The sequence below is a fragment of the Rhopalosiphum maidis genome, chromosome 3 (assembly GCF_003676215.2).
Source record: "Rhopalosiphum maidis isolate BTI-1 chromosome 3, ASM367621v3, whole genome shotgun sequence".
NCBI lineage: Eukaryota > Metazoa > Arthropoda > Insecta > Hemiptera > Aphididae > Rhopalosiphum > Rhopalosiphum maidis.
This window is the reverse complement of record NC_040879.1, coordinates 33211916-33239451: the sequence shown is the minus strand read 5'-3', so window position 1 is coordinate 33239451 and position 27536 is coordinate 33211916. Positions and strand designations below refer to the sequence as shown.

Genomic DNA, 27536 nt, shown 5'->3' with positions numbered 1-27536 from the left:
TTTTTTATTTTTATAGTAATAACCTACCTATAACATAACGGTGGTATAATATATAAAAATTATAAGTCAGCATTTTAATAGTCCATATTATGTTCATTTTTTATAAATATTAAATGCAGTCAAACAGATATTTAGGAAATTTTTAATTATATTCATAATTTTTCACTTGATAGCCAAATAAACGAGGTTAAAAAACTATCGCCAGTCTTAACACAAGTGCAAATGTATACCCTAATAAAATTATAGATCATTTGAACTCAGTTTTTCAACTCATTTAAGTACTTACAGCCAGTACAGGCACCTCTTTTACTTTAAAATAAAGGTAGGTCATTTGAGCGTGGAACGTTGAGTTTATATATTTATTGATTTTACGATATGTCTGTGTATGTGTTGTTTTTTTGTACACACAAATACATAATATAATGTAAAAAAAAATTTTTGATCTTCAACTTTGATGGTGTTTTCTGATAGACAATTGGATTTTCTAAGATTTTTGAGAAGTCAATTTTGTCAAATCAGTATTTTTCAAACAACCTAGAAAAACAAACAAAAATATGGACAAAACGAAAATTTTTACGCATTTAATAGATATTATATTTTATTGTGATTCATTATGGCATTTAATATATATATTAATTTTAAGCTTATATTTTTGTAGTATATTTTATTAGTAATATAAATTACTTTATAATATAGGTATTTAGGCTAACAGACAGTACCTATTAGCTCAAATTAATTTTTAATATGTATAACGAGTTATTATTAAAATAATTTTTATTTACCATAGGTATATGTATACATTATACATTACTGGAGTGATTTACTTAATGACGAAATATACTGGACACCTACTGGCTACTGTATAGCAGAGTAAATAGTTATATTTTTTCACCCTTTTTTTTTTTTCAATAAAAGTATTAACAAAAGGTTTTATTTACTTATTTAATTTATTGAAGAATTTTACCTGTAACTTAATATTATTTGTTTTACAACCAATACGAATTTAATGATTATCTAGTAGGTATCTACCCAAGTAATAAACCCAAAGTAACAAAAGTGGCACTTTATTCATTTTATACTTGATATATCGCTTTTAAGAAGAAAAAACTTTTGTTGTAATCTTATTATTTTGTAAATTGTAGGTATTTATACATGTCATGTGTATAATATATATCAAATAGATACAAGATGATTGAACTCTAAAGACTAGTAAATATTTATAAATATTAAATATATTTGTAGTGTAGAGAATAAAATATATGAAATACCTATCTACTGAAAATTGTACAAAGACTCAGGGTAAATACTCTTACATTTTTGCAACGAATTAAATTTAAAATATATAATATTATATAGGCACCTACTAATTCATTAGGTAGTTTATTCTAAAATTTAAATTAATAATAGTAAAAATTATTGTTTTCTAGTCATTTAAAATATGGCGAATCGCATATTTCTCATTTTGATTCTCTACGTTTACTGCATCAATGCTGAATACACTGAACCAGGACCCAAGTATAGGTGTCCGAAAATAGGCAGTTTGCCTGAGCTGGCGTTGCACCCCTGTCGTTGCGTAGCAGAGTCTGACAACGGATTAGCGTTAGACTGTGAGAACAGCAACTTGGCCTCACTATCCGTTGGTTTTTCCAACGTTGCACATCACTTGGCGACGTAGTCGTAGACAACTTGACTATCTCATCGTGCAATATTGGTAAAGCCAATTATAGTATACCTATTATATTATAATTATATATATATGAATGATTTATTATAATAGATAATATTAGCATCTACTATTATATTGTGTTGTGTATATTTATGATGTGTATAATATGTTTATAAAGGTCGTTTATTTGGAGACATATTTTACTCGATTTCTGTAAACAGATTGATCATACAAGATACGCCAATAAGATTACTGGACGATGACTTATTTTTTGGAATTAATCACACGCTTTCTGAATTACACATCGTAAACTCCAAACTGGCCGAATTTCCTTCTGGTCCATTGAAAGTAAGTAAATTATTTTTATTAATACTAGCCATATCTATTTTTTCAATGAAACAACATACACATTTCAATTAAACTTGTATTACAGATATTGGGCAATTTAAAAGTACTGAGATTGGACAAACATGCAATATTTAATATACCAACAACACTCATTTGCTTCTAGTCAATTGCCAACCCGTTTGGAAAAATTATACATAACAAATGGAAAATTAACGTCTCTGTCTCCTGATTCATTAGGTCCCTGTAAAAAGTTAAAATACCTCGATCTTCAAGGCAATGAATTGGGAACGCTTCAAAAAAATCAGTTTAAAGGGTTGAGAGACTTAGAAACATTGGACATTTCTAACAATAATATTTCTAAAAATAGAATCGTCCCATTTTGGTGATTTAACGAAGCTTGTGTCGATTAACTTGGCTAATAATTCATTACCATCTGTTACAAGGTTTTATTATAATTTATTTTAGCAATAAATCATCTAATTAATTTTATGTTACCTTTTTAATTAATAACTGTATATTTATTTTAAAGGGGATCATTTGCAAGAAATACATTACTACGGGTTTTAAACTTGAGTCACAACAAACTGACAAGATTAGATTCCGAGTTATTTCGTGGTATGCGTTTTCTTCGAAGATTATATCTTAGTGACAATGAAATTGCTCAAGTCGATCGAGGGACATTTGCGTCAATGACAAGAATAGGTACTATAGATTTGGCTAGAAATCGTATGCAGATTATCGACTATCAAATGTTTTCTGGTCAAAATTACGTTGAAGTATGTTTATGAAATGTATAATTATTACCTATATATTATAAGTTTATTTTATTTTATTATAGCTGTGTAAATTGTAAATTATATTTTGAATAAATGTGGGTAATATAATTTAATATTCTAGATCATCGATGTATCTGAAAACCAAATTACCAAAATTGAAAAGCTATCGTTCAAAAATCTTTATTTGGTTCGAATAAATTTGTCAAAAACAATATATCGGAAATCGATAGCGGAGCATTTGAAAACTGTGCTAACATTACGATGTTAGACATGTCGTACAATTCAATATCAATATACCAAGCACTGCGTTTGACAATAATACATATGCTACAGTGTGGCAATTGTCTTATAATAACCTTACGGATATGTCTCAGGTAATGTCGAGTCCATTTAATTCGTTTTATTTTTGAATTATTAATGCTAATGATAATTCATAATAAAAGTATTATTTATACAAAATTATATAAAAAATATATTATTTGTGTATTTTTAATGTTTAATATGACTAGACACCTAATAAGCGAAATTCGCTTCAATATTTGACGATTTAAAAGTATATAATTATTACAGGTACCAGTTACCAACATGGCGGGCATTAAAATCTTGAATGTGACACACAACAACATTAAGGTGATACCTAAAGGTACATTTCCAAAGCTTTACGAACTACATACATTGGATTTCAGCTACAATCGTATAAAATCCATAAGCCCCTCCGTATTCCAGTCGCTTCTCAGTTTACGATCCATCAACCTCAGCCACAACGCACTGGAAGACTTAAAGTCCACGACATTTGGCACTCTACCAACTGTACTCGAACTGTATTTGAATAAGAATTCAATAAAAAAATTAATGCTGCGCGACATTTGTCAAAATGTCATCGTTGAGTCACTTGGATTTAAGACATAATAATATCACGCAAATACCAACCATACCGATATCACTGTCAAGTCTGGTGGTAAGTCATAATATTATTAAAGATATTGGACCTGACCGAGCCTGGCCATCGATGAACGCACTTCTCTCGCTGGATTTAAGTTACAATATGTTAGGCGATAGTTTGAACGGCGGATCGTTTTCAAAACTATTGTCTTTGCAAAGCTTAATTTTGGATTATAATTCTATCACAATACCACCAGCTGAAGCGCTAAGCCAACTAGTTTCAACAAGACATCTCATTAAGAGTAATATCATATTGAATGCTATTAGATATCTATTTTGTTTAAGTACCCTACCAACACTACATACTTATATATATACCTATTTTACACAACATTTTTAGGGTAACAGTATTACACATCTCAGTACAAAAGCTTTTGGAATATTACCTGTAGTGTTTTATCTGGATCTGTCACAAAATAATATCACTCAAGTCGAATCTCAGGCTTTTGATGGGCTATTGCAATTACAATTATTAAATCTAACTGAAAACAGTTTAACTGAGATACCCAATGGTGCTTTTAAAGGTCAGTAGGTATTATAATTATGAATTAGTTGGTTAATAATTTGAAAATCCAAAAATAATTGTGATTTCTAGATATTTAATTTGAATACAAAAAAAAATTAATTTAATAAAGGGGGAAAAACAGTTAATCATTTTGTTGCACAATAGGACTAATAGGAGTCACGTGTACCTTAACATCAAGTAAGTCACTATAATACATGTATTAAATTTGAATTCAGTAAATTTATTATTGCATACAAAAAACGATTATATACGCAAAAAAACCGTCTGTCAGTATATTTACTACTTACCTAAGTATATTTTATGACAATTACATTCACAAACTATTACTATTTAAAGTAATTTAATTAACGATTAATAATATACAGTACCTTCCTAATTTAAATTAAATCTTCTTGAATTATAGTTTTGAGTTAAAACAAAATAACAAGCAAGCATCATTGTTTACTGATTAAATATTTAAATGTATAAGAATTTCAAGCATATGTATTTTAAATCTCTAAATTTATGTAGTCAATAGTCATGTAAATCTTTGGTATTACAAACCCACCCTCAAAGTTAATGGTGTAAACAGACACAAAAATAAAAAATTACATATTATTGTAATAATGTAAAAATATGTATTATGTAAAAAAAAATTTTTTTTTTTAATAGACCATTAGTCATTGGAATTATTGCATTAGAATATAAAACATATATAATTACATTATAATTCAAATCTACTATTATTTCATAAAAAAAAATAATGCTAGCAGATACTTGAATTAACTGTTCATAATAAATCATTGTATTTGTTATATTTTATTTGTTTTTATATATTGTAGGTTTGGTATCAACACTTTGGATGTGTCACACAATCTGTTACATTCTTTGGACAACAAAACAAATAGTTTATTAGATGACTGTCTTTCTCTTAAATATGTAAGTAATTAATACTATTCATTTGAACTACTTACTTAGTGCAGTAATCCTTGATAAATTTAAATATTTACAGTTGAATTTAAGTCATAATCAGTTTTCATTTTTCACCAAAAAATCATTTCCAAACCATATGTACACACCTAGTTACTTAGAATCAATTGACATAAGCTACAATGAAATACCAATTATAACCAATGACATAACAGTTGGAACGCACAAAGTTAAATATCTTAACTTAAGTCATAATTCTATTGATGAAATACGGCCAGGTAATATAATATTATACAGATTATAAAATAACTTCTAAACAATAAGATTAACATTGTTATACACATATATGTTAACAACTCATACAATTGAATAAGTACTTATTAGTGTTAGTAAATAACTAACTAGTACTTACCCAGTATGGCAGTATCTATGTATATTAATAATTAAAATACAATACATACTTATATTTAGGCGTACTTGGAAACTTAACATCATTAAACGTATTGGACTTATCATTCAATAATTTGGAATCAATGAAAAAGTAGGTAATATGCCTAAAAATATGTCTGTATTGTTGATGTCCAACAATAAATTAACAAAACTTTCAAAAGAAATTGTAAGTTTCGTTCCAAATTAAAAGATTTCAATGTAGAAAATAACCTATTTAATAATTTTCCGCCTGAATTGGCCAAAATTGTAACTAAAGGAACTTCAATTTCATTTAAAGGTAAGTGATATACCTAGTTGTACTTAATATTAATAAAAATCTTACCTACTTTATAATTAAACAAACTGAATACAATTTAATAATTAATAAATTATACATGTATTTAGGTAATCCTATTGAATGTGATTGTTCATTGATTCCCATAAAAAGAATGCTCAACTCTAAACTTAATCCAGATCCACAATGGGATAATATAACATGTGTGCAGTTATTAACATCAGAAGTATCTTATGTATCAGATTTAGGTGAGAATGAATTGATTTGTGATATACCTATAGAAGATGAGGATGATACATTTGTTGTAACACCAGATGTAAAATTTAGACAGATAAAAGGTAAATATTATTAGCAATGGAATTTTTAAATAGTTATTGCATTTAGTAGAAATCATATTGTTTTTATCTTTTTATTGTTATTATAATAATATTGGTGCTCATAATAAATCAATAATTAAGGGATGGGTTGCTTCAAAAAATAAAGTCATGATTTTTATGTTTTATCAATGGATAATTTGTATTATACTTTGAAGTTTGAACCTTACTTAAAATTACTTATAACTTATTAACTTAAAATCAAATAATTTGTTACTTTTTGTAGATATTTAAAAATTGAAATAAGCGAGATAAATTAAATACACTTTAAAATGTTTGAAATGTTTTTATTCAAATAAAGCTGTTCTTTTTGAATAATTTATCAACCTATATGGTTACGTTTAAAATTATCAAAAAAAAAATGTAGTTTTTTTTTAAATTTAAACTTTAATACTGATTTATAATGGTTAAAAAAATATATTAGTTTCAAGTAGAAATATTGAAATACAATTTCACAGGTCTGGAAGTAGTTACATAAAAATTGACTGTGGTTTGTACTTCAAAATAAAGAAGACATTGCTGATTTTGTTATATTTACTGTGGTAATAAATTAGAAGAAAGGAGTTCTTCAAGATTGATTCCTTATAATTGCGATCTCAAACTATTAAAGCTGCTTTCATTAAAGTAAAGACTATTTATACATATGATTAACCATATAGTTTATTTTAATATATTAAATTAAATTATTTGGACTGTTTTCTAGGATTCAACAAATTGTGTATAATACCAAAAGATAGTTTTGGTAATGAGAGACAAATGAAAAAGGACAATGTATGGATATCGGGGAATTAGGTCCATTACACTAAATAACGCAAAACAGAATTCTAACAATATATATTTGTTTTATTCAATGTTTGATATTATCAATGGTTAAAAGTTTAAAACCATAGCATAATTTTTTCTATTGATAGAAAGCAGCACCCTAGTCAGTAATCATGTTTGCTACGTATCAATACTCATTGTTTTAAATATCTGTATATCTGCATGGAATTATTTTCAATGCATCAATAAACATAACATCTTTTATATATTATTATTATATTTGTTTTACAAAATAGAAAAAATAAGCAACAACACCTACAAATTATATGATCAAGTATTAAGCTATTGCGATAAATAACAAATGACAAACTGTATTATTTGAAATAAAAATGTCAGTGTGAAAAAATTGATTTAAGTTAAATATTCTCAAAAAGTATAATATTGCATATAAAAATGTAAAATATGCCCTAAAAACAAAAATGACTCAAAATATGCATTATATGCAAAATAAAATTTCAAAACTAGCTGTGTGAAAGCGTGAAGTGTATTTGTTTTGTACTCTGCTATTTTTGTGACTGTGCAAAACAAATATGCAAATGCTACAAGTCTTCTCCCCAACCAATTACCTACTATGTATCATGTAGCAACTTATTTAATCCAAATATAATGATTGTGAGGTCTCCTAAAAATACTACTGAATTACAAGTATATGAACTTTCTTTAAAATATTTCATATCTAAAATTATTTGTTTTATATCATTACTTAAATTATGTACTTAATCTATGATTAGTATTACAATATTTTTAGTTGAGCTTACAATAAATTATGATACATTAAAATCAATAGATTATGTATAGAAAGATAGAAGATAATTAAGTTATCAATTAAAATACAAATAGACATACTTGTAAATTGATAATTTTAATTGATTCTGATCAAAAAAAAATTTTGCCTTCATGGTTTTATTAAATTAAAATACCAAATTATATAATTTTGAAGTTATTTATTGAATGTAACAGAAAAATACAAATTGAACATTGTGCTTAAAGTTTAAAAAAAATGTTTCATAATAATTATGTGTAATTGAATGCTTTTGGAATGATTGTTTTTTACTAAAAAAAAAAATAATAATATTGACTTTAAAGAATATAATAGAAAATATTTCATTACCATAAAAAATTGATGACAATTATTTATCCACTCCTCTTCCTGACGTATCTGACCATTAAGAATGGAAGACCAAAACCGGAGCTAAAGAAAGTGCTGTTGTAAAGAGTAATTTGTACTTGCTGACACATCAAATGGCAAATTCTAAAACACAAAAAATATTTTAGGTGTAATGTTATTTAATTTACAAATATTATAATACAATATTATTATTATACAGTAAATAAATAGATCTAGGATAATGTATCTAATGTGATTTTATTAATAAATGTCCTAAGTTAGAAAATATGGGCTTATTTCCCAATTTACATAATATAATAAATATAGTTACTACTTTGAGAGAACATACTTATAAATTGTTTGTTTATATTTGATATTTGACTGTTTTATGTAGGCAATAATCATAGGGTCTGTTATAATTTTATTATAGTTAAAAGTCCAAATTTATATAATAAAAAGAAAAACTCTTTGATTATATAAAAGTTTTTATTTTATTTATCATTAATCATTTTTCAATTTTTCAAATTTAGATATATTTTTTTCCAAAGCCCTGAAAAAATAGTATGCACTGTTAAAATTTTTATAATGACTATTTGATTCTTTATCTATAATTTTGATATAACTTAAAAAATAAGTAGGTAATAATTTCATAATTTGTTTTAAATGTTGAAGTTATAAGTAATTCTTAATTTCTTTAGTCTTCTCAATGTTTTTTCAAATTTTAATATACATGTTTTTGTTATTAACCAAAATATTTATTATACCTCATTATTTTGTCAGTAATTAGTTAGATCACTACATAAGCTTAGTGAACTTGAGTGTAATAATAATAGTTATAAAATCATCATTGCATATTTGCATGGTATACTTGAAATTGTAGCAGAATTGGACTATGAAAATGTTATTGATATTTTATAATTTTTATTTTTTGAGTTTTTGAACTTCTGTTACACAACTATTCTTTTTGTTGAAGACAAATATTTTTAAGAAGATATCATAGATATCTAACAACATTATTAATAGTGATTTTAGATTGAATTACATTACTAACCAAATCCTCTCATATCATTTAAACTATAAAATTAATATTATCTATTATAATTATTAAATAATTATCACACATTAATTAACAAAATACTAAATTGAATTACAGTTATTGTCTATGTTTTAAAAATATTGTGATATAATTTCCAAATTCAACAAAATTCTTGGGTTTTATATATCTAAATACATTTAACATTTTTATTTTATTTCATTAAATTTCCCTAGGTATATCAATCCTATCCTGGTGTACTAGCAGTAATTAAAAGAAAAAATTATAATTATTATTATCATGTAATGTCATTTATTTCAATTTATGGTGCCATACCAAATATTATTTAAATATTTATTAATACATACTATATCAATATTTTCTAGAAAAATGTTACTTATATTATGTGTTTACACAAAGTAGTTACGCACTAACTCATATCAAGGTCCGAGTTCAAAACATATCGCTGGTATACCTATCATATATTATATAACTTTTTAAATGCTTGATCATGAACTAATATGTATTAATACATACATATTTTATCAATGCAAATAAGCGATAAATTTAATAAAAAAAATCAATATAATCAATACAATTTGTTTGTAAATTGTATATAATGATGCTAGAACATCAACATCAAAACATGTAAAAAAAAAGTACAAAAATCAATATGCCGGTTAAATGACCAAAATTAAACAAAGATCATAAGTAAATCACATTTCAGTAATTATACGAAAATAATTTGTCATTCGGCTTAAAATAAATCAAATTCAGATAAAACAGTGATTATTTTTATCTTAATTACTCATTAAATATTTAATTTGATCATTGGAAAAATGTGAAACCATAAAATATATATTTTATGTAATTTAATACAATGAAGTTTCATAGGCGCAACTAGAGGGGGGCTTAGGTGGGATTAGCCCATCCAGTTTTTTTATGTTAGTGTTAATAATTAATACTAGTGGTGTAGGGGCAAAGCCCCCACGGGTCGCTAATATCAATGTAGCCTATACAGAAAAAGAGCTCTAGTTGGGCCTATGTAGAGTTGTTAAGTATTTAGACGATTTAAGTTTTTAATTTTAAGGGTCAAAACCATTTAAATAAACTAATAGTTATCTAAATTGTTACACTGAAAGCTGAAGTGTTCCAATTCTATACATAGTGCCCTTTTAAAATATATTGGTTTTAAACAGAATATTTGCCATTTTGTTGCAGAGCAAAGAGAAACAATAAATGTAAAACTGTAAGTAAATATATTTAAAAAATTCAAGACCGTCCAAAAAAGCTAAAGATAACCCTAAAACTGTACAAGTCACGTTTTTTTTTTTTTACTTACATGTCCCGGACCTTCATAAGCGTGTCCTCTTCTAACTGCAGTAGTCGAGAATTGCCTAAGCGCTTGTACGGCTTTTGAACCAAGCATGGTGAGTTTTGATTTAATTAAAGTTGTAAAAAAGTTAACGTGCTTACGGGCGTTAACAAAAAAAAATCTGTCTGAAACCACTCGCAGAAAATCAACCTTTAGGCTTTACGATGACAAGGTTATCTCAGAGACGATTAAAATTTAATAAAATACATCGATGATAACGGTTTGTGGAACACTCAACGACCATTGGCGTGGAGCCGTGGAGGTAAACTAATACCTCCGTCCTCCACGGACTACAAAGTTAACAACACGGTTACATACTTACATAGTTTTGCATACATTGTGATGGAAGATCGGGTATTATGAAGTCGTTCTGAAAATAAATTATCCTACGGATAAAAACAATTTATTTATTTTACAGGTATCGTTGATAAATAATTGTTTTTTTGTTAGAATGGTATGAATTGTCTGTCAATATTATATATTGTATTTATTATTTTCATGTATTTTCTATAGTAGACATAATTAAAAAACATCGAATACCCATATGCCATAGCCATATGGACAATTTTAATTGTTTTGGATAAAAGCGCAATTTTCTAAGAATAATGAAAATTATCTTCCAATTTCAGCCATAAGCATATATTTATCTAATGAAGCAAAACATAAAAAAATATAAAAAACATAATTATATAACATATATTTGTAAAATAAAATGTCAAGTTATGTTCTGAAATTAAAGTACACAGGTGAAAAATATACCTACATGCACGATTATTATAGATCACGTGATAGTTAATTTATAAAAACACTTTTCTAATGATACTTTAAACATTTTATTTCACAAATTACACAGGCTACTTAAGGAATATCATATATTAACAATTGATGTGCATAATAAATAAAATAAATAGAGACAATTCTTAATAAGTTTGTGTTAACTGTTAACAATCGGAAAATGATTTAATTGTAAAAAAAAGTTTAGAATATAAAAATGTTTATTATAATTTAATATATTGTTTAATATTGAATTGTTTTTGGAATAATAAATTAGGATATTGGGAGCGTGGGTTCAAAGTCCCCACAATCCACTTTAGCATAAAATAATTTTAGCACTCTAGTTGAACCCATGGACAATGGACTGATATTAGTGTATACAATTAATTTCAATCATTAACTACAGCCAAATTGTAAATTCAGCTTTCAATCGGGTATACAATTTAAGTAGGTATATATTTACCTACTTAAACTACCTTTAAAATGTAAAAATAATAAAATTTAATTCAAATACAAAGTTATATTTTATATATTATAGGTTAAAAAAAAAACAAGAATGAATATGCACTAAAATGTATAATATCTACATTTTACAAATACTTATATAATAAATTGATAGTACAGAATTTAAAAACATGCGTAATAATGCTAAAATAACAGCTGTACTAGCAAATAACTTATCCATGTTAGTTTTCATATTATTTAGATTCCTTATCTTATATCCAGCACAATCCACTTGACCTATTCTTATTTCTTAGTTTAATATTTTAAATTTTTTATCTTATATAATTTTTTTCATGTGATTAATGGCTTCTTGACCTTTCTGTTGATCCAAACCATAACTATGAATTCCTAAGTATTTTATTGAAGCATCTAATATAGGTGTGTAATTAGCTTACTATTATCCCTAATGCCTGGGCAACTCTTTTAGCATTCATATTACTTATTTTTAATATCTAAAGAATATTTAGACCAATTCCATAAATGAAAATATTTAAGTGCCGTAGCCAAAAGTTTATGAAATGGCGATAAAATAATTCCTATATTAACAAATTGATCATTATTTCTAATAAGTAAATTTTTAAAAGTTACATTATTGAAAATTAGAAGGTGTGGATAGATAATAATGATTATCTATTGATAATACAAATATATATATATTATATATTGTACTTCTAAAAATTATTTAATATCTTTACTAAAACTATTTTCAAATTCAGTTATAACTTCATTCCATTAAGGATATTCTTCTCCTGAATAATAAACTTCTAGTTATACATTTTTATAATTGATACCCAATAAATTTAAAATATCAACTATATTTTTATTTTCAGCTATATTATATATTGCCTGATGTTGTTTGTTGGTGGCTTCTTTGTCAGCTCCTTTAGATAATAGAAATTTAACAATATGAACATGGTTGAAACATACTGTAAAAACACAGTTGTCACTCCAGACTGATTATCTTTCAACTCTATATCATTATATATGCACCATGTTTGATGAGAAATTCTACCAATTTCAATCAACCATTGGAGCATGCATGTATGGGTACTGTCAATCCTATTCTATCCTTAGATTTGATGTTAATATTATTGAAATTTGTTAAAAGCTTTAGACAATTTATTAAGTCAAATTCATCATAAATTTTAGTAGAATTACATACACACATTATAATATTATGACAGTCATACTCTATTAATGGATCAACACCATTCTGTAAAAGATATGTTAATTACAGCATCTAAAGACCCATAAGATGCTGCATTTATTAAAGCGGTCCAAGTATTATTCAAGCAGCTGTTAATATTACAATTAAAAGCATGGTTGATTTCTGATACATTATTTGTTATACAAGCATTTTCCAATGTTAATTGAAAATTTTCTACTTCTGGTCTTACATGATATAATGTGTGTTCAACAATATCACTAAATTCATCATACTCATTGTCATCACTTTCCCAATCAGCTGGAAGAATGTTTTTCTCAAATTTTATATTGATGCATATTGGAACTATAACAAATAATATTAAACATTAATAGTTTATATTTTATTCTGATAAATAATATTGCACATGTTTAAATAAATTCATTTAGCTAATGGCTATGGATATGTAATCATCACTCATACACATAATAGATACCTACACAAGTATTGATACTTAATATTAGAGTACCTGGTTTGTATTGATTATTGATATTAGTTATAGGACAAAATAATTATTATTTTAAAATTAATAATAAAGCATTTCAATTTTCACTAAAATATAATATATATATATTATAGATGTATGCCGTACAAAGAAGCACCATTTGATAAAATATTTATGATTATCCAAATTACTAACTAAAATATTAAATCAAAATTTTTGATTATCTATTAAAATTTGAATCAGGCATGAACCATTTATAATTCCATTTAAAAATATATAGAGATTATAAAGTATTTGAAAGTTGAAATATTAGTCTTAGTTAAAGCAAATTTTACATTTGAATAATCCATTTATCCTTGTTATTTTTAATATAATAACAAATTTAAAGGTAAAATATTATCTATACTCTGTGCAACTTAAGAAAAGTAATTAGTATCATTTAGCAGCAACCAGTTTTCATTAGACGGCTGTCAAATAATATCCATTTGTCACTCTTACCAAGTATACCATGAGGTTACTATACATAATGCGCACAATTTGGCCACAGAGTATATCTCTTAAGTTGAATAGAATTAGATTATGAGCATTTCAAATTTATATAAAATATATTATAACTTTAAAATGCTAATATCTTGCTTCAAAATAAAATATTAAAAAAAAACTTTTTAAGTTGTCTTAATTTATATTTTTAATTTTAAATTTGATAATAGTTAAATTCCATGTAAATAACAAAGTAAAACAGATTCTTTTGAACGTTAATTGTATATGTAATGCGTTAGCAAGGTATAAAAAACATATGAGGGTATAACATCTTCTTAACCACATTGTTTTTGCACTTTTTCCATAATTATAAGTAATTAAAAATTTGAAAGAATAAATCATAACTTTTATAACATTTAAAACTCCATTAATATTTTTCAATATTAATATAAAAGCATTTAAATAGTAATTAAATATTTAATTATATAGTTTATAATTTTATAACATTATTGATAAAATAATGAAAAAAATTGTATTATAATTTATATTATTTTTCTGAAAATATTGGCGTTTCAACATTTTAATTTCATTAATCTCCTGATTTTGTTTCTAGTTTCGAGAAAATCTGCCGGCCGTACGTGCGCGCGAGCAACATGTTTGATACAATGATACAATATCGTATTAAATAATTCGCAGTTTTTTTCGAAACTGGAAAAAAATATTAAAAATCAGGAGATTAATGAAACTAAAATGTTGAAATGACAATATTTTCATAAAATTTAACTCTACAAATGGCTATCTTAAATTTTTTTTTAAACTTTTTTAACAAAACATTAACATACATTAAAACATGAAATATAATATTAGTAGTTCTTGTACTTGTAAATCTTATTAAAAAAACAGAATTATGATGTCTCCATTATTTCAGGGGATATTGCAATGGGTAAATACTCACGATAAACTCTGTATATAGTTAAAAAGTAAAAAATAGTTAAAAAATCATACCATGTATATATAGGTACATAATATATAAAGATAGTACAAACATTTATTTGAAAAATTCAAGTACTATGGTTATTTGTTTTCGAGTTATGCCAAAAATACAAAATCGATTTTGTCAATATTAAAAGTTGGTAGGTAAATATTTCTGTTTTTACTAATTTCTTTTTTATCGATTATTTTAAAAATTACTGAATATTTTGATTCCTCTAAAATACAAACTAGCCACTTTCAAAATTACAAATCTAAGCATTCTCTCAACTTTACTACTTTTTGTGTATACAATATACATATACTGCTTATCTCAATATCTAAAAATAATATTATGTATAGGTAGGTATAATGAAATCTCTGAATTATCTGTTGATTGTAAAAAAAATAAGTGGTATTTAAATTTTAAAGTATAGTAATCAATTGTAGCTTGTAGGTATTCGTATTATAGGTATGTTTCGCTTTAAATCTTTCTTTTTCAAAAAATTAGCTTTATCTTTTTTATATTTTATTTAGGCTCCAAATAATTGTATTTAGTCTTTAAAGATATTAAAATATTTGAAATTATATCATAAAATTTTGTTGATTCTTTATCAATAACCTAACTTGTAAAAAGACTAGGCGACAACTTTGAGACGTTACAAGTGAAGTAGCCAGTAGGTACTTTATACGAATGTCACCTATAAACAATGTAAACAATTTTAAAATTTTTCGGCCACGAGCAAAATATATATCCTACTTCCTATGCACTGCGTTTGGTAGTAAATATATCTTTAGTGTAGGCGGTAGCCGGTAGATATCTTTAATAGTATATTAGTATATAATTTATAATTATTATACACATTACATCTAACTATAATCAATAATTTAAAACTAGACACCTTAATTATTTAGTATTTAAAAATCGTTTTTTAGCTAGCCAAAAAGCTATACTAGCTAGTAGCTGTACCTTAAATATAAAAGTTAACATTTTTATAAATTTTTATATGTTATATCAGATTATTTTACTTTTTTAAAGGTATAATTAAATAGTATTATGATGATCGGTGGGGCTTATTGCAGGATACTTGGATATATGGTATTGTGGTTTTAAGACTTATAGATCAGATATAGAAGTACGTCAATAGATAGTAGATACCTATGTGGCTACGTATTTGTGGCATAATAGTTGTTGTTATACAAAATTATCAATAATGCATTTGTCTGTAGTACAATATTTTTATCTTATATATATATATATATATATATATTTGTGCGTGTGTGTGCATCTATATATATTTATTATTTTTAATTGTAAACATTTTGAAGGTTTTAATTATTATATTAATTTAGTTATACTTATTGCAATAATAAAAATAACAACATTTTATTTTTACATCTAATATTGTGATATTTAATAATCATCATTAATATCTAATATAAGCCAATTGATAAACATACAATTTGTTTCTAAATGTATAATTATGTAATTATATGCATGTTTATTTATATAAGACCGAGAAGTTACTTCGTTATATGGTGTATAGTATGATTCAAATTTTCGAGCGTACATCGTAATTCTGTAATGATACTTATATAGTATATAAAGTTACTATAATGGATGTGTTCATTTAAATTCAATCAAAAATTATTGCATACGAAAAAAACAGTTATGAGCGGGAATAGCGTGTTTATAACTTCTATTTCTAAGGATATCACTCAACATTGACGTATGACGTATGCCGTATACGTATCATGTAGGTATATTAGAACAGTGTAAATAGAAGAGTGATATATAAATTATAAATAGCTAAAATAGCTTAAAATTATTCTAAATATTTAATAATAATAATAATAAAAAAAAAAAGTGTGCAAGTGAGTATTGCTCTGCTGTATAGTAGAGATGGAGAGTAGGTCACTGGTTACTAAAATGGATGTGTTAAATTTGAATGCAATGACAGGTATCATTGCATACGAAAAACGATTCTGAACGGAGATGATTTGTTGGTCAATGATAATGAAAAAGTTTTTTTTATATAATTTCACTTTTAATACTTTTTAACGGTTTTATAAATATTTCATGAAATAAAATTGTCAAATTGCTTTAATTCTAAAGTAGATAACGTATTTGTCAGTCAATGATAATTAGTAGGATATATTATATTATTACCTATATTTAAATTGTAATATATCGTTATTTTACGCGATTTCGTAAAAAATTAATTTTCATACGCTTATAAAATGTTTTCTATATTGACGCTGGATTTTTTTTTTACAGTTACTTGAAGGAAAACTTATGGATAACCTTGTATTGGATTTTTGAACCTTAAGTATAAATCACAAAAATTTTATGAATTTTTAACTTCAAAATTTCTTGTAAATTTTCACAATTTTAATATATTTTGTAAACATTTGAACTTTAAATGCTTATAAACAAAAATCGTGACTAACGATTCTTGATTTTTTTTTACCACGATAAATAAAACTTATAATAAACCTTGAAGTAAATTTTAAAGATTTTTTGGATAGCTAAATTTTTTTTGTCGGCATTTTAAGAAAAAAAAACTTCGAAAAAAAAGTCGAAAATTTCAATTGTTTATAAGTAGCTTAAAAAAGGTCAAAATATTTTGAAAATTTAATCATAAATAGATAACTATAATATAAACATTTGGTGAAAATTTTAAGTATTTACAATGATTCGTTTTGAGTTACAGCAAAATCAAAAAATCGATTTTGTTGAAAGTGGTTATACATAAAAATTCCCGTTTTTCCGTTATTTTTTCAGCGTTTTTCCGGACGCTATTGAAAACTACTGGAAATTTTTTACGTTTGATCCCCCAAAGTACCAACCAGATGAATTTTCCTATCCAAAGAGGGGCTGAAGTCAAAAATCGAAGCATTATTACTCCAAAACGTGATGACAGACAAAAAAAACACACATTGTAAAATCAATACATTCATTACTCCGTTTAGAATCTAAAATAATAGAATTAAATAATTAATAAGTAATAACATACTTTAACAGAAATAAAGGTTGATATTACTTACAAAAAATTAAAATCGTTAGATAGAATTTTTATAACAGTACATTCCATAGGTACTTTTAAGATTGTCGAGTATTATTGTATTAATCTATTAATAATCGCACTTATACGCTTAAGTTGTTAAAAATAGATGGAACAATAATCTTTTTTCTTTTAATTAATAAATAAAATATTAAGTATTTGATATCTCACTTATATAATACTACATATATGTATATATATAATACCTTATAATTGTAACATAAGTATTAAGTACATAATACCTTCCTAATTCCTATTATGCGACTATACCTATATACGTTAGGACATTTTGTAACACAAATTGAACATTAAAAAATTAATATAACTTGCGTTTGAATATAGTATTTATATATATTATATGCTATCAGTATTCACGTTATTATCGATAATATAAACTCGTATAATTTAATTAAACTACTTAATACTAATATTGTACTACTCGTTAGTCGTGCAATTACTATAATAATAAATATAAATATATAATAACAATATTCTGGGACACGACCTTGGACAAACACGTCATGCAAAACACTATAATAATATATTAATATGTAATGCGCAAATTGTGATTCACGGTGTTGATAGCCGCGAAATAATATCGTGCAAAAGCCTTCGGTCCTACACAATCCGTCAGCTGATCCGACGGCCAGCCGAACATATGGACCAACCAGCACATATGATAACGAGTCCGATTATTTCCTTTATTATTATTGTTGTTATTATTGCAGTGATTAAAAATGTGAAATAAATAAATTAAAGTATTAAATAGTTAGCATGTATAAGAATATTGTTATGTATATATACTATGCGTCGAGTTGTTGCACTATTATTCGTTTTGTTTTTTAAGCGCACTATTATTTTAGACTTAGCCCAGTTTCATTCCGTCGTTGTTCTATTACGTGCTCTAACGTTTTGTCCAACATAAATTATAATCGTAACCATAACAGCTGAGGAGTGTCTTCTGTGCAATTTTGTTTCCCCATTGTGTTCCTTATCTTTGATTTTGCACTTTTGCGTATTGTCTTGCAAGTTTTTAATTTCTATTTCATTCGCGAACGCAGGCCATTCTCAATCAAAAACTAGACATGTAAATCCGTCACGATGGAATTCATACACGCTGGTGCGTTGCCGTCCGGCGAGCGCCAATAAATGTGGTATGTAATTTTTTATTCTACAAATTAACAATAGGGACCTACATGATGAAATTATTACATCATTATTGATGCAAACATTTCTTTAGTTTATTTTTTTGACATGTATTTATCTGCTTAATATAGATAAAAAAGCTGTATTTTGTGTGTTTTGTACACAATTTAGATTCTTAACTACCTAGTAAATTTTGATTAAATTTTGAAATATCTTTTTTTGTATTATGCTGAGTCATCATTTATAAATTTGGTATCTACCTTTCTTTAAAATAAATGAATTAATTAAAAATTAATTTATTATAGTATTATTCATTACATTATTATAAACATATTAAGAGATATATAATTTTTTTTTTTTAAACTATCTATAATAAAATTAAGTATTTATATTATGGCCCTGAAAGCCTATTTTTAGTAAAAATATATTAAACTACTCTCTAGTGCATAAATTATGTTTTTGTACTAACATTAATTTTCTTTCGTTTGAATATTTTAATTTGTAGGTAATATTTAATTATTATTGAAATATATATTATCATAAAACTAAAATTTTTACTAAGATTACTACTTTTTATTTATATAGATTTAAAAGATACCTACTATACAAATTTAAATTTGTTGCTTGATATTTGTTAATAATTGTATTAAGTGTGTAATGTGTCTATAATACAAGTTGAAAATTAATCCCGAAAAAATTAATTAATATTAATGAATATAGGTAGGTAATTTATATTATATATGTTTATATTTGTATATAATGCTTATTATACCTAATAATTTACATAGAAATACGAGAAACCTTTTTAATACTTTAGTAATACATAATATTTTTGTATTGAAACACTGATCAGAAATTAATTAATTAATTAATTATAATTTCAAAGATTTCCAATTCATACATACTATAGTTGATTGATTTTTATATTAACAAATATTAATGAGTTATCATTGCTAAATAAATTATAAACATCATTGTTTTTTTTCCTAAACATTAACTTAGAGCATTGTAATTATTATACGCATATTTCTAACGATAAAAATATTGTGGTGTACTTTAATGTGATAACTTATAAGTAATATTTTTAGTTTATTTTGTTAAAAAAAAAACAATTGAATTTGTTTTATTTGTTTCAGGTTTTAAACCAAATGTTTTTCATACTACAGAATTGGTGTGTCGTTGCAATGTGCAATATATATAATATAATAATGTATTTATGACAACATATTTGACTACAGAAGTTGTGGTATCAGGAAGACATTGCATGAATAGATCTGTTTTCTAACTAAATATATTATCATCATTTATTATGGAAAACCTTTTAGTTTATCATGTTGACATCGGAAGATGGATTACATGTGACTTTAGCATGCTCAATAAAACGTAAAATTATTTTTTATGATGTATATTTTATTTTTTATTACAATAATCATTTTTTTCAATAATGTTTTAGAGTATCTGAATTAAAGTTACAAATTGAAAAAAAGACTGACATCCCAGTGAACAAGCAAGTTTTGCTAGTTAGTGGTGGAGGCCATCTAGACCCATTCAAGGCTGTTTCATGTTATTGTGCCGGTACTGATACAAGCCCATTTTTTTTGTTTAGTAAAAGACTAATTGATTATCCTGAACCACCTTCTGCTTATTTTGACACTCGACCAGGTAAGTTTATTTTATTGATTTTTGTCTTAAGCAAGCTAAATAGAATATAGCATTAATACTTAAATAGTATATTAGGGCCTGGATTTAAATGCACTTAAAACCATACAAATATGATCTAAAAAATAGCCAAAAATAAAATTACCTTAAAATGCCGTATATTTTTTTATTCAATTTGTAATTTACAAATAAGATATAATTATTATTTATTATTTTATTAAAAAAAAAAAAACTGGAAATTTAAAATTGGCTGTTTTGGGGAAATATTATTCATTTTAAACATACCAAAATATAGATTAAAATTTATACAAAACTAAAATTCTAAGTAAGCCTATTGTATTTACTAAATTTTGAGCATTGCATTGAATAATAATAGATATATTGTTTAATATGTTCAAACTCCAAAGATCTTCTATTTATTGTATATTGAACAAATATGTATTAAAAACCAATAAAATGACCCAATAATGCTAAAAATGCAAAATACAATTTGTAGCTTTGAAACCCTTGTTACATGAAACAAATGATGTACTTAGAAGTATTGTGTAAGATCAACCAACAAAATTATGCACTATGCATTGAAATCCGGGCCCTAAATATTATATACACATTGGTATAATTATGCTATTAGTATTATGATAGATTATAAATATTAATATTAGTAATACTATATAATATTTCTAATCAATTGTATATATACTTAATAAAAGTATAAATATAATATACAAAAAACAATGAACAAAATATTTTTAATAGTTATTAACTTTATTCGAAAGTTATAACATGAATGTATTCTAATTTGACTATTTGTATTAAATAAATAATACTTAATACTTAGTAGTGATTAGAATAGTGTTTCTCAACCAGTGTTCCGCAGCACATTAGTGTTCCGCGAGTCGTGACTATGGTACATGGGTATAGTATTATTAGATGTTAAAAATAAAAATTTTCCAGTTCTTCATTACTACAGTGTTCCGTCAAAATGTATGGTTGTAAGAAATGTGCCGTGAGTATAAAAAGGTTGAGAACCACTGGATTAGGATAATAAAAACAAAAATCTGTACTAATAATTTCTTAATTATTGGTGATTGTTTGACTACAAGTTTTTTTTATTATTGTTAATGTTCATCTAAGATAAGTTAAATAAAAATACAATTAGGTATGTAAAAAGACAGTGGGTTACTTATATAATTTATAAATAAGTAAATTGTTATTAATACTTATGTCCTAAAATTTACTGTGGTATATCTCATAAATAATAATAAATTAAAATTTTTATACTTATTCACCAAATAACATAATATTATATAAAAGTTTTTAATCAAGAATTATAAGACAGGTCACAAAATTCACCAACATTTTGTGTTTAATTTCAAAATTATTGTAATTCACGTGTCTTTTAGATTTACTTTGAAAAAATATTTTCGGTAAGATACCATAATTGTCATGTTAATTATATAACATTATCCACATTATCCAAACATTCTTATTAGTATAAAAAAAAGGAATTAAGTACAAAGTTAAATAAAATATCACTAGTAAAGGCACATCTATAAAATAAAATTTAATCAGATAGTCCAATAATTAAAAAAAATAAACTAATTAATGACAATTTATGTCGAGTAGTTCCTTATTTTGAATTAAAATTATAGTACATTTTAATAAATAGACTTATTATTTTATAATATTTTATTATTACCAATACAATAAAATGAAATAATGTGTTAGCATACAATATATTATGCTTGTAACCAATAACATTCATGTTATAAATTAATATCATCATTAATTATGTCAGTTTTGAGTCTCATTAACTGAATAAATAAAAATTAATTTGATTTCTTTATTTTACGAGTTATATAACTTAAGAAGTATAGAAAATAAGTCTATTTGAGTGTTTGAGTTATTGAGACTTGAATGTAGAATGTACATACATTTTTAGGAGAACGAATCTTCTTGATTTGTTATACCAGTGGTTCCCAATTTTTTTTACTTCACTTATCCTAAAAATAAAAAAATTAATTGAACCTTTTTTGAAATTTTTTCAAGTTATTGATATAATTTTTCAAATTATTGTTCATTAATATAAATACTAACTATATAATTTAGTTAAATGGTACATGTATAGATAATAGATATGTATTGACTATTTTATGATTATTAGTACACATTTATAATTGACATGAGCTGTTTCCATTTTTATATTCTACAAACTTAGAATAAATATTTATATCCTTTTGAATAAAAATAAGTTTCTTATGATTGTCACATATAAGACTATTTTTATTTTATAAATGTTTGATTTTTTTTCTTATTCATTTTACTTTTAAACAATGTCTACGTGGAATGGATTAAATTAATTTTTAATTTAAGGGGCTACACCAGCATTTGTTTTCTTTGTCTATCTCCCACATAATATAGGAACAAAGATACTCTGTATTTTCACGATTATGACTCTGGTTCACTTTAGGGCAAAAGTACCTATTATAAAGAAGAGTATTTCCTGTGATAGATTTTTCATATTTACATTTTTGAATATGTTATTAATGGTTAAAAATAATTGAAATAATTTTAAATTAAAACACTCTTGTATTTATAAAAAAATGTAAGTATAAAAAATTTATCCTGTCAATGCATAAGAAATACTCTTCTTTATAAAATATATAATAAGTGCTTTTGCCCTAAACTGAACCAGAGAGTCGTAATCGTGGAAATACAGAGTATCTTTGTTCCTATATTATGTGGGAGATAGACAAAGAAAACAAATGCTGGTGTAGCGGCCCCTTAATAATTTAATATAGATAAGAAGTCATATGTTGTAGAACTGTAGTTGGTACACGTTCAGTCTTAGGTCATTTTTTGTCAACTATTCTTTTGAATTATGAGTATATATTTTGTTTTCATAAAATTAGAAATTATTGTTTATTTTATTTCTAAGAAAACCACCAAAAATTAAAATATCTTATTCCGCATTATAAAAAAAATATTAGAAATTTTGGGAATATATTTTTACTTGCAGTTATTTTTTATATATTTTTATTATTTATAGATATATAATTATAGTGCATTTATTAAAGAATTTTTTGTACAATCTATTTGAACTTATGAGATTCCATTTTTGTGATATTACTAACAATAATTGGGCATACAGTTTAAAAAAAATCACATGGTGTGTGTAGCCCCTTTGATTACCACTTGGCGGGTGTTTTTTGAAAATAGTATTGTTTTCATAACAAAATAACACACAAATATTTAGATATAAATAATATTATACTTAACACATTCATCAATTATATAACACTAATAAAATAAACATTTGTTAATTACATTGCCGCAGGCATGTTTACTGCTATCTGCAATATTATTCCCTTAATTTTATACTTTGTTATTTTATACTCTTATTTTATTGATAACTACATATTGAAAACAAATATTCATTTTATGCTTTAATATTAGTTTTATTATTTTATTATAATCAACTATACATTACAATTTTCTGATCTCCATCTTACAGAAAGTTACCCATTTTTGTAGTATTAATTATAAAAAAATAACATTAAGTTTAAAATAATGCATAAAATCTGTGTCTAATACATAAACATAAAAACATTTAATATGTTGTAATCAAAGTTCTAGAAATAAATATGAATTTTATGAAAAGATTGATTACATTACGTGAATAACAAATACATTAAAAAAAAGAAGACATTTTTTGAAATATTTGACTTAACTAATCTTGACTTTATTAGGTTGTAATTGGAGATGTTTCTTAAAAATCTAATAATAATTGATTTATAATTTATAATTGATTTAGAGGATATTAAAAGTATGCCTCATATCTTAGGGTGATTGATCTTCATAAAATATTGATAGAATATACAATAATATAACAGAAATAAAGATTTTACAGATATCATGTATATTAGATTTCTAAATATAGTTACCAAAACTTACAAAATATATAAATAAATATAACTTCCTTAAGTATTTATTTATTGTTTCAAACAGCTAGTTGAAATTACTGATATATTTTGTACATTTTAAAATTGACTAATGTTTCTTTGCAACATTTGTTTTATTACAGTTTTCATGTTATAAAATGTAGAATGTAAAGCTTGTTTAAATTTTATGAATTTAATAGAAATCGTTATAACATTTTCAGTATCTTAGAATGAAAAGTTCTATAGTTGTGAGTTCATTTTAAATTTTCAAAATAATTTTTTTAATCATAAGAAAATACTAAAAATGTTGAGAATAAATTATTATTTAATTAGCTTTTTTTGTTAGGTATTCATTTTGTATTAAGTTTAATTAACTAAAAAAGTTCTGTTTTGTAAATTAATATTAAAAAATAATATTTGAATTAAAATAATTTTGTTGAGATATTATCTGAAACAAGCTTTAATATTGATTTTCATTAACTGTGATACTATTCTTTTCTATATTAATTAATTAAACAAAATTGTAAAATTATAATAATCCTTATCTACTTCTTTTTCATTATTATAATTATGTTATTAATAATAATAGTTTCACAATATTTATCTAATTAATTTTAGTGAAATAATGTTTTTGTTAATTAATCAATTATGGATATTTAATAACATTTTTATTTAATTTAGTATAAAGTATAATAAAGTATATAACATGTAAAAAATATTGTAGTATATTTTAATCAATCATAAAATTATGTAGGTAGCCATATCTATAATTATTTTATAAATAGGACAATATTTACTTAATCGTTTGTTGTTAAACATTTTTAACACACAGTATATAAGCCTGAATTAAGACTTTGCGACTCAGAGGTCAACATTTGATTATGAGCCCCCATCAATGGATAAAAAATATAGTCCTGCTCTTATTCCTCTTAAATATTATAATTTAATAGTTTGAACATATTGTTATTAGTTTACATAAAATATTACTTGAATATAAAGGCAGATAACTAATATTTAAATAATCTATATATTTTTTTTAGTACTACTATAAAAAAAAAATACAGTTTTAAAGTTAAAATGTACATAAATATAAATATTAACAACATTAAATAGGTAAATTTATTTTTAATATTTAAAAATCTGAATTAAATAATAATAAAATATTGTTTCATTTTAAAATTACTAGAAATAATGAAAATTTTGAAAGTACTGTAACTTATAGAAACTTTAAAACAAAATTATTCATATTTCCTTCTTTTTTCCCTTCTCTGCTCCACTAAGGTGCTATTTTGTGTCTGATATTTCTGTGAGCATTCATTTATTATTTTTTAATATATTATTTAATTGTACACAAAATTATTATGTGTAACACTAGTTTAATTAATTTTTATCAAATAGCTTAAATAATTATAATATCATATAATTCAATGATAAAAACATTTAAATAACAATTTTTTTTTTTTTATAATGTCTTTGATACTTGCCATATTCTGAGGAAAATACAGTATAAATATTCTAAAAAGTAAAAACAAATAATAGTTCAAAACACAGTCAAGTAATGACTGGTACATGTTTTCACAGAAATATAATATATAATTTATTTTATTTTTTACTTCGGCTTATAAGTTAAAACGTAATATGTTTTACTATGAAAAGTATAAATTACCACTTAATAAAATTTTATGTGGACAATGCCCTTATGTATGTAAGGTTAGGGGACGTATTCCCGTGTAATCTAGGACTGATATATATATATGTATAAACACACACAATATAAAGTTAAATATTAACATTTTATTTTTCATATATTTTCTATTCTTTATAATTTACTTACTAAATTAAAATCATGTTTTACTTATCTATCTAGTTTTATTTGAATATTTTTATATTTTATATGTAGTCCTGACAATTTATTTATAAATTTTTTTTTCAGATATAGACTTTACACGAGAACACCATAGAACTCAAGGAATGCCACCTACAATAGAAGCATTAAATGTTAGAGTTTCTCTAGCACAACAATATAGTGAAAATGCTCAATATAATTTAAATTGCATAGATATCCTTATCAATGACCAACATATGATGCATCAAGGTTTTATTAAATAATATTTTAATATGTTTTTTTTTTATGTAATATGTAATTTGAATGATTGTTCTTATAATTTTTATATTTTAAAATATTTAAAGGTTGGTCCGCAGCCGTAGCAAATATGCTTGATACAGTAGAAAAATTTAAATATAAAGCTGATATATTTGAAAATGATTTTAGACGATATCTCAATGGACGAGAAGATAGTATTAATTTACTTAACAAGTACGTTGTGATGTACAATATTAAGTTTAGGAGAAGAATCTACCTAAAAAAATGTGATATTATTATTTTACATAATAAAATCCAAAAATGTTAATTTTTTATAGCTTTATAGGGGAACATTACCTTTCAAATACATTTAACTGATTTTCATCCATGATAATTTTATTTTATAAAAGATCTTAACTATACTTATCATGTATTAACCTTTTTGAAATGTATTTCTTTGGATATGTACATATTTTCAAAATCTAATTTATATTCAGTAGAAATTTAAAAACTACTATTGAGTATAACAATAGTTTAATTATAGTTAAATTACTGTATTAAAGTATTTGGAAAAATTTATAATTGTTAATATGTATTGGAAATGTATGCAAGATTAATTAATTTTTATTTATTTAATTATTGGAATCAATCAATATAATGTTA

At 24.2% G+C, this 27536-nt stretch overlaps 1 protein-coding gene and 2 pseudogenes across 2 annotated transcripts in view; 2 read left to right on the top strand and 1 right to left on the bottom strand.

The window, feature by feature from the left end:
* The first annotated feature begins 1438 nt into the window (after positions 1 to 1438).
* On the top strand, positions 1439 to 7057 carry LOC113557905 (annotated as a pseudogene).
* A 1067-nt stretch (positions 7058 to 8124) lies between these two features.
* Positions 8125 to 14982, bottom strand: LOC113556199 (annotated as a pseudogene).
* Positions 14983 to 18773: 3791 nt separating this feature from the next.
* LOC113556197 (RB1-inducible coiled-coil protein 1-like) overlaps positions 18774 to 27536 on the top strand; it is a 31817-nt gene continuing 23054 nt past the window's right edge. For both annotated transcript variants that reach the window (XM_026961007.1, XM_026961006.1), the window contains exons 1-5: positions 18774 to 19198; positions 20327 to 20573; positions 20644 to 20852; positions 26724 to 26885; positions 26981 to 27107. In XM_026961007.1, the coding sequence (XP_026816808.1) occupies positions 20500 to 20573; positions 20644 to 20852; positions 26724 to 26885; positions 26981 to 27107 (572 nt within the window). In that variant the 5' untranslated portion in view covers positions 18774 to 19198; positions 20327 to 20499. The remainder of the gene's footprint in view (positions 19199 to 20326; positions 20574 to 20643; positions 20853 to 26723; positions 26886 to 26980; positions 27108 to 27536) is intronic.